The sequence below is a fragment of the Arachis ipaensis genome, chromosome B08, assembly GCF_000816755.2.
Source record: "Arachis ipaensis cultivar K30076 chromosome B08, Araip1.1, whole genome shotgun sequence".
NCBI classification, from domain to species: domain Eukaryota; kingdom Viridiplantae; phylum Streptophyta; class Magnoliopsida; order Fabales; family Fabaceae; genus Arachis; species Arachis ipaensis.
The window spans coordinates 23,085,896-23,095,913 of NC_029792.2; the positions used below are offsets into that span (position 1 = coordinate 23,085,896).

The 10,018-nt window shown below is 35.0% G+C and overlaps 2 protein-coding genes across 4 annotated transcripts in view; both read right to left on the reverse strand.

Annotated features, from left to right (window-relative positions):
• Nucleotides 1-2,209, reverse strand: part of LOC107610755 — a 2,791-nt gene extending 582 nt beyond the window's left edge. The window contains exon 1 of the mRNA XM_016312758.2: nt 41-2,209. Coding sequence (XP_016168244.2) covers nt 41-2,209 — 2,169 coding nt within the window. The remainder of the gene's footprint in view (nt 1-40) is intronic.
• On the reverse strand, nt 4,419-8,922 carry LOC107612864 (probable ubiquitin-conjugating enzyme E2 25). Of its 3 annotated transcripts, none has more exons than XM_016314628.2 (8): nt 8,765-8,922; nt 8,474-8,582; nt 7,437-7,568; nt 6,333-7,349; nt 6,156-6,219; nt 5,943-6,082; nt 5,538-5,849; nt 4,419-4,918 (listed from the first exon to the last, which is right to left on the reverse strand). In XM_016314628.2, exons 1-8 carry the CDS (start codon nt 8,842-8,844, stop codon nt 4,634-4,636), a joined length of 2,139 nt encoding a protein of 712 aa, XP_016170114.1. In that variant the 5' UTR covers nt 8,845-8,922; the 3' UTR covers nt 4,419-4,633. The 3 variants fall into 3 exon arrangements, with proteins under 3 accessions (XP_016170114.1, XP_016170113.1, XP_020964802.1); XM_016314627.1 differs by having other exon boundaries at nt 7,431-7,568; nt 8,765-8,920; XM_021109143.1 differs by lacking the exon at nt 7,437-7,568.

A 10,018-nucleotide genomic window follows, 5' to 3' on the forward strand; every position in this document is an offset into this window, starting at 1 on the left:
AAGTAAGATATAGGAGCCGGAACTGCAACAAGAAAGCTACCATGGTTGTTAGCCTCACCGCGATTTCATTGACTTCAAGCCATCCACCAAAGCCATATACAATGTTTTTGTTGTTAGGATTTTGGCTGAGAAGAGCTTCAAGGTTCAGAACAAGAGGTATCATGTAGCCAAAAGTGAGAATCGACATCATCATAATTGAGATGAAGGGTAGCACATCAGGGTTCCTCCTTACATGGTAGAGTTGCAATCCAACAAAAACACATGCTAGAGTGGTGGATATCAGTGCTATGATGACCTCCATATCCATTCTCCAAGCATTCCTTCTTAATGATATCATGTAATTTGTTGATGCAGATAGGTCTAAAGGCTTGAAGTAAAGAGGATCCGACTTTTTGCGCGTGCTTTCGATGCTTCCCCTGATACGCCTCCCATCGGTTGTACCTAATGGTGGAAACTGAAAGTTCACCATAATCTCACAGTCCAAAGAATACGTATTTGTAGCATTTTTTAAGGAAACTTTGCGGCAGCCTACCATACACAAGGTTCCACCTTGAGCATCATAAATTCCTTCGGCAGTGAGCTTCACTGTCTCAAATGACTTATTACTGAAGAAAGAATTCTTGTCATCTATCCCCGAGAAAGACAGCGGTGTGAGGCTAATCTTGTAGCTAATGTTGAACAAGCTACCATTATTGTTGTTGTGGATATCAGGATGAGGAACTGGATCTGAGAAGCTTGAAACAGAATCCAAAAACATAGGCATCCCCAAATCATAAAATTGATCAGCAACAAATAAAGGAGCTGAATAACCCCAAGCTACTCTTTTTCTTGACTCTTTAACTGACATATCAAATCTCATATCATAAGAATATGCCTCTGGATAGCTTTTCCCCTGGCCTTTAACAGGTTTTTGGTTGTGGCATGATTTGTTAGCTATTTCTAGTTGGCTGTACTTATACTCTAAGCCATGACCAACCACCATCAATTGAGGTTCATCATTTCTGAATTTGATCCTCTTGAAGTAGCCTTGTTCATTTGCAGTCTTGTTGCTCCAAATTTCCCCAACTATGCTACTAGTGTTTTTGATCGACCAAGTCGAGGGGAACCTCAATCTTAATCTCACTGAGCAATCGTCAACACGAGCGCCATCCACGGAAGATGAAATTTCCTTGATATGGCAAGCTACTACACACAAAACATTGCTCTTCTTATTCCACCACCCTTCACCTACTAATATGTTTTGGGGATTTTTTTCTTGGTTCATACCATAGTAGTAGTAACTATTATTTGAAAATTCAAGAAGAACCCTCATCCTATGCTTCTGAGAATGAGAACACTGAATGGCTTTCAAAGACATTAGTGTTGGCAATTGTCCAGAACTGCCATCAATAGGAGTGCAATTCTTAGGAGAATTGCATTCATCAGAGTACTCCAATGGGAGCATAGCAATGGCTCTTGAGATTGAATTTGAGCAAAAACTTAAGGAGTTTGAATCCAATGACAAACCTTGTGCAGCATCAATTCCAGAAGAGCATTCTTTATCTGCCTCTGTGGAATCTAAGGTATAGTCGTATGCTTCTTTTGGAAACATGAACAAAGAAATTGGTTCAAAGTAACTCTTATCATTCTCAGAACTCAAGCTCTCCAACTTTCCAATGACCATGCTACTGATATTACTTGAACTGAACACATTGTTAAGCTTAAACACAGCTTCAAGGCCAATAGATTCACCTATTTCGGAAAAATAAGTGCCTCTGCCAACCATGCAAACCTTCCCTGAGGATTCAGACCAGAACCCTTCAAGCTTAAAAGAGGTTACAAGATCACTGCCGTGACCAATTCTCCTCCACCGGTGACTTCGGCTTTGAACATAGGTGAAGTTCCATGTAAGAGTGCTCCTGAATGAAACAAGGCCTTCAAGTTTGAATAAGTGAGAGGCCTCAGTTGTTTGGATTCTTCTTGGTTGAAGGTAAAAGGAGAATTGGCTCCATGTTTTTCCATTTCCAAGGCCAGTGATCTTCTTCCCTCCTTGGAAGTAACCATTGTGAGTATCACCAAGAGGGAAAGTGTTCACCCTTTTGTTGGAAGGTGTTGAGTATGAGACAAAAGAGTTACAGTGGTTGTTATACGAGAGTTCTGAAGCAGAAGAGGCAAACTTGATGGACAAGAAAGTGAAGAGAAAGAAGATAACTGAGACAAGAGGATCCATAACAATGATCAAGAGTTTGTTTGTGTTATCAGAGAGGAGTGGTTGAGGGAGAAAAGAAGAATTGAGTTTACTTATATAATCTCTGTATGTCTCTACTAAATAGTCGTAGTTACCGAGCATTAAGTTTGAATCCTTTGAGAAGCAAAAATAGACGCGATCATTATTTAGGATCGGGTCCGGGTCAAGACGAACTCGGCTACACCCGGTTCATGAGCACTCTAAGAAAACTAAAAAAAGTATATATGTTTTAAATTAATTTTAATATTATATTATATTAATTATAAGTTTATTATTTTATTTTTAATCATATTTGTTGAATTAGAAAATAAAAGATTTTATTGGGTAAGAATCAATAGACCCAGTCATTATTTAACATTAGAGCCAAGACGAACCCAAATTTACTCGACCCATATGTACACCCGTAATTATTACAGTTATTTAAAGCTAAATTAGTCAATCTCATAATCTACTATAATAATAATCATAATAGTTCTAATCACTAACCCTAAGCGGTCTCTAATTAACGCCGTGTACTGATTTGATCCCTAAGGTTTCAATTGCATTATTGTTGTCCTCGAGGTCGAGCTCCAAACACTATCCCGGTCCCTCGATCCCGTTTCAACAATGACTCAGTAAACGGAGTGAGCTAGCACTCTCTTGTCATTTTGAATAACGGTGAAATGAAGTCATTTGTTTTTTACATCCAATCAAAACAGAACGATTTCGTTTTTATATATTTCCTTCCGATGTTATCGAGTTCCCATGATTGTGATTTGCGATGAAATTTGTGGTTCTTTTTATTGGTTAGAGATCACTAGGAGTGGATGTAATATACTTAAAGATAGAGTTGTGACGTTGATTGGACCATCTTTCTACTCATACATTTTCAGGGAAGTTTCCTTTCGTTAGAGATTTTCAACCCATGCATAATAGAATACGAAAAAACAATTTCTTGGATGTTTCAAATGTTATTATTTATTTATTTATTTATTTGTCTTCCCTATTATGGTTGACCACAAAGACTTGGAATAATTCTTCATCACTCATTAAGGCAGAAGAAACTATGGAGTCAAAGACCAAAAAACAAGTTAGCAATGAAGACTTTTTAGTTTTTAGTGCATTCCATCTATCCGTGAATAACGGATAGGATGTTGCCCCCTAGGACAGGGTACATCAGGAAAAATATTATAATTTCATATTAAAAAAACCTGGAAATTATACACCATACAAAATTATATGCACAATTTCTTATATGTATATATATAAAACAATGATTAATCACTTGGACCCTTAAACTTTTAATTAAGGGTTAAAAGTCTGGCTATAAAATGATTTTCATTCGCAAGAATGAGGGATAGAATCTCCATCACTTAGTTAAGAGACCAAGTAAAGTAACTATTAGATCACATGTTCATGGTTATAAGCTAACAATACTCATTTTTTTCTTAAAGAAGTCTCGCAACTCTAGTGGGAACTGGGAAAAGAAAAAAAGAACAGAAACTTAACCTTATAATTCAAGTCAAATTAATTAGAATCCGTTTGGATATTGCAAATGAGAGGTTATAGAGTATACAGCCGGCTATGTTTGAAAAGTCACCAAGAGTATTAAAAACTTTGAATAGTTTGTAACTTAGTAAATACATTCTATGATGATTATGATTAAAGTGGTTATAAAATTTTCACAATACTTAAAAATACAATGAAAATTAAAATTATATTTTTTTTATTATTTAAAAATAGAATAAACTAAAAAAAATGCACCCGAATTATTTTGTCACTAACAAAATTACCTCTAAATTTTGTTATTGACAAAAATATTCTCAAATTATTTACAAACGTAACAAAATGATATGACAAACAGTTTCTTATATGACAAGTCACATCACAATTTTTTTTAACAGAACAAGTTTTTTAATCAAGACTAGACATTTTTGACACATTTTAAAATTATTTAAAAATATTTTTGTCAAGAACAATATTCGAAAATTTTTTTATCAAGATGAAGATCACTTAAAAATATTACTAAATAGTAAAAAAATATTGCCGTAATTTTACTTACACTTTTTAATTGTTACCAAAATATTATAGCCATCATTAACCACTTTAATCATAATTACCATAAAATTCACTATCTTAATATCTTATGTAAAGCAGTGTTGTCAACGTAACCCTAAAAGAAACATAGGAAAAAGTCAAAAGCAACCAGACAGAAGCCAAATTGAGATCATGAATAGACATATTTATCTCCTGTGACCTTAGCAATGTCCTTTAAATATTTATCTGCAACTGTAACTATATACATCATCCAGAATATGTGCAGAAAGCAGTGCCCTGAAAGTGTTAGCCACTTAAACATAAACCTTCTATTTAGTTAATAAGCCTTTTGTATCAAAGTCTCAAAATTGGTAATCACAATGAGAATGTTCAGGCTGCAGGCAAAGACAAAGGCTTGTTCACTATTTTTTTGGTGGAGAGGAACTTCTCACAGTCCTTAACTCCAATTTTTGCAAACTCTTTGACAATCATACTCACATATCCAGTTAGAGATTCCTTGAACTGCTTCGAGCAGCTTTTGTCGCCTTCGTCGACATCCTGAACCCCACCCTTGACCAAACATCCAACTTGCGCACCCTCCATGTACGCTTTGCATGCCACTAGAATATCATGAGCTCGGCTATAGAAATGCCCCGTAACAAAGTTCTCAAAATGCTGAAACCAAAAATAAAATGGACAGTTGAACTTCAAAACCTCAAATGGGACAAACACAAGTTCAAGGAATCCACAATAGAAAAAATTGCCTATTCTGGCACTTGCTGGATTCCTCTTCATTGACATGAATTCCATTTTTCGAAGTAATACTAAACTACCTTCATCGCTACCTGACAAACTTCCGTATTGTGAACTCCAGGAATATCATTATAATATAGTAAACATAGCAATTTCTCAGATGTAGGTCATAATTATTGATGATTCGGAATGGTAATTAAAGGTCAACAACATAGAAATATAACAATCTTCAAAAACTGTCAACCGTACATAAAGTTGGGATGAAGTTCCTCTAAAGTGAGAATATTGGTAAATTGAAAAAGTAAGTATTTAATCACCCTTTAATTAAGATAGTGGAGCTCACTTATGATGGAAGTTACAAATTCAATGGTGATTAACCCCTCACTTTATCACTATAGCAATTTTTCCACTTTAGAAGAACCAAATTCATAAAGTTGAGCTTGATACAAAGACGAGAGATGATACAAGTAAACATGGCAATCAAACTTTTGAAGACAAATATCTTGTTTGAGATATAAGATTACCAAGATTAGAATCATACCTTGGGGGGCCTTTTCATCATATACATCATTGTTCTTAATGAAAGGATGAATGTGTCCTCATTATACTGCAGGGACTTTGTTTCACCATTTGCGGAACCACTCATGTGTGCATATCCAGGTTCGTTAAAGTAAGGCTTCGTATTGAGAATTAGACCTTGTATAGAGACCAGAACCTGCAGAATTGTTGAAACACCTGGAAGCCACTTCTCGTTCTTGTTGCCAGACCAGGTATTAAGCAGGCTAAGGCATACTTTGCCACAATTATACAAGTTCGGGTTGAGTCGAAGACCTCCAGAGTGGTAGTAAACTTGCTGCAGTGAAAAAGTCTCTTGTCTAAGACTTAAATTAAAGAGAGTAGACGACAAAATAGTGTGAACTAGATTCGCTTATCATCAACCACTTACCGGCGGTACATTGGGATAGCCACTGGGGAAGAAAACATCAAAGAAGAAAAGACCATCATGATAAGGAGTCCCCACTGCTCCGATAATAACGGCCCTCAAAAGATCCATCCTTGATTCATAAACTCGGACAAATATTGTATCTGTTGAGGAGAAATTGAAAGAATCAGAATATATAACATCCATTTGGAAACTGGAACACAGTAACAAACTGACCTGGCAAATCCTTCTCCAAAATCTTCCACTCATCCTGGATTTTTTTAGCCCAATTCTTTGGATGCTGTTCAAGAAATAATCAATGGCAAAACAAAATAGTCAATTCATGGTACTATCAAACAATTAACCTTAGAAATAAAACAAAATGTATATCAAAATGCTGACCAAAAAGTTTACCTGCTTCAAGGAAGAGTTATAGCCAACAAAGCGATGATCTGATGGATCTTCAACAGTGTCAAATTGTTTAAAACTTCGAAATTTCATCATGATTTCATCCCGATCTTCATCAGAGATGGCCACAACTGGGCTATCTCCACTATTTCCTTCTCCGGCAGAATTGTGAACCGATGTGTTAAACTGCATATGCCCAGGAGGAGGATGAAGAAAATCAAGTGGACCATAGCTAGTTGAATTAGCATTGTAATCAGAAAAAGTTGGCATAAAATTCTGAAAATTTGTTGACCATGGGCCTTTTGATTCCATTCCTGGTGGATGAAATGATCCATTCTGTCCAATGAAACTTGGATGGTACAAACTGCTACTGCCACCTAGCTTCTTAGCAGTTTTAAATTTCCTCCAAAATGGTGGTGCACCTGCCGGTGGTGGTTTCACAGCCTCTGAATTGCCGACGAAACCAATAGCAGGTGTCTTTTTAACATGGAAAGGTCCTGAAAACCATTGAGACTTAGATGAGTGGGGTCCTGATAATGTGTGCGAACCACGAACCCTGCGTTGTGAATTAGCTACTTTCTTCTTACTATGAGCAGATTGAGAAGCCAAATTTATTCCAGAGGAGTGATCAACATCACCCATGTTCATTTGAAAATTAGAAGCACCTGTTGAAGATCCTATGATTTTAGATTTAGCTGACTCTATCACCTGAGGAATTTCAGCATCTGATTGTGTAGGATACCAAGGATGCAAAGAACTATTCCCAGTTTGCTTCAAACCTTGTTCATATTCTGGCAACCAAGTAAACGGTGCCTCAATTCCGGGAGGTATATCCACATTATCAAAGTGTGCCTGTAATAAAGCATACTCATCGACTTGTGCATACTCTTCAGAAATAAAATCAATGTAGTCATCATCAGCATCCTCATCATCATCATATGATAGATCCGCAACATGAGCATCAACACTAGTTAGGTTATGTGGTACCGAAGAATGACCAGTAGAAGTCTCAAACCCACTTTCCTGGAAATGATTCCAAGCAAAATGTTATACTCATGTTTCATCTTGGAAAAGATAAATATAACGAACAAATGTTATACAAACCACAACTTGATTGCCATAGCCATTGTGAATAGATTCAATTGTCTTCCCCTTGTTACTTTTACCAACTTTTTCACCAATTATCATTAAATCCTCGCAATCATCGTCGTTGTCAATTTCAATCACATCCTGTGGAATGGCCTAGTAAAGTAAAATAGAATTACTCTATCTGAGTAAGGAAAATGCAGACCAGAAACATTCATATATTCAAACACAAATTAAGTAGCAAACATTTGCATCAAACATAGCTGCAGTGCCTTCACACCTAAGTGTTTTAGATTACAATTTTGCCATATTTAAGTTATAGCATGGATCACAGATTTCTGACAGGCTTCCATAACTTCACCATGCACGTAAAATTGTTGGTGTTAACTAACCATATTGTCCTATGTAAAAATGAAATAAGATCATCACTAAAGTTTATGTAAAGTCCAAATAGGAAAATATTAACCAAGCTAAAGGTTGTACAAACTACAAAGCATAGCATAGCCATTATCTATTTTCAAAGCCCCTTAACTTTCAATCATTATTGAAGACCCAAAAGGGTAATAGAACATAACAGGAAGGCATAATCAATTCCAAAATTCGATCTAAAAATTTGGATACAACCGCAAAATAGCAATGACTCACAACTGAACGTTCTCAGTAAACACAATCAATTCTATGCTCACACACAGAAACAACAACGAAGGGTTACCATAAAGTGGCATAACGATAGCAAAGAGTTATGTCATAATAAAAACATGAACAACAGAGCCAACTAAAAAAGGGGCAAAAATGTCGAGGAAAAAGAAGAGCGAGAAAAAACGAAGAACTTGACGAGCTCACAAGGCACAAACAAAAACAAGTAAATCCCAAAAAGGACGAAGATCTTCTAATAGGTGATCATGGCTGACAAAATAAGCACCCAGATGAAATAATATTAAAAAGATGCAACCTTTGATCAAATTCAGGAAACCTCGCAAGGACAAAATTATATTCTTAAAAAAATAATAAATTAAAAAGGATAGTGGGAGCAGGAGCAGGATCATCAACAAAGTAAAAACCTGATTTTGCTTAACCAATCTGGAAGTTCGGTGAATTGGGGGAAGAATTTCAACAACGTCAGGGTCCATCTCCATCTTCGGAGAACAAGAAGAAGAATATGCTTTCCTTCTGTTATTTTAATTTATTCCACGGCGAAACAAGGAAAATGAAAAATACAAGAGAGCAAAAGAGAGCGAGTATTTTTTTTGTTTTCTTTTTTTCTTCAAGGTGTTTGTTTAGGTAAGCGGAGTAAGGAAGTGAAATAAAATTAAAAACTAAAAAGAGAAAAAACGCAAAAGATAGAGAGAGACTTGGAGGTGTCGGGAGACGCATATTTGGGGATGCACGGCGCCTGATGAGACGGCGGCTCCAATTTCGATCGGCTCATCATCGGCGGCGAAGGAGTGCGGCAAGATCTAATTTTTTCTTATTTACGATTAGCCAATTTTTTATGGTTCCTGACTCGCTCTTGGTTTTTTATGTGGGGATTTATGCAATTTTAAATTCAAACTTCGATTTTGAAACCCTATTTTCATTTTCAACCCTATTTTCATTTTCAGTATACTCAGATTTAATTACATAATATTATATTAATAAAAATAATTATTTTTTATATTAATTATGTGAATAATTATTTAAAAAATAATTATAATTATATGATTAATAAAATCTGGTTGCTCAAGATAGTTCCTATTTTGATAATTTTTTAATTAAAAGTATCAATTTCTAGGAAGTGAATAGTGACATATAAAAATTAAAAATAAGAAACCTTTTAGTAGAGAGTAGAGACTCTACCTCCTCAATTCTCGAAGACAATAATTGGATTTTATCAGTCAATTGGGGTAAAAGGAATAATTAGATTAATTCTAATAAATTACTTTTAATACTTTGGTACCAAAACTTTTCGTTTTATTAATCATTAATTGATTATATGTTACATACTGTATATTGTATATGTGACGCTTGATTTAATCTAGTCATAATAACCGTCAACTTAGCAGTATTATAAAAGTTTAACTTGAGGATCTAAATTCATTGTTATATCAATAATTTTTTAAGTAATACAAATGACATGTGTTTAGTAAATCAAAAAACATTACCAACGAGCTGGAAAAATAAGAAAAATATTGTTAAAATAGAAATGAAAAGGGTGGGGAATAAAAAACCCTAAGAATATTTATATAGGAAATTTATTAATGGAAGGTTGAAAATCTTTCAATTTTCATGGCTTCGCGCCTTGTCAAAGGAGATTAATATAGATTGCCCCAAAGCCAATCCTTTTTCTTCCTGAAATGGACATAATTTTTGCTATATTTACCATCTTGTCACTAAGTATGGAATTGGAAATTTACGTGTCTTACTTGTGAACTTTGAGAGTTGACTGTATTTACTATTTAGTATCTTCAAATGTAAGATTCTATGATCTATTTATCATCAAGCATTGCTTATGCCACCGAATTTAACTTTTTAAAGCTTTCTATCACGGATAACTAGGGAGAAATTTATTTGAAATTTATTGCACCAAACTTATGAGATTATTTTAAAAAGAATATTTTATATTTTAT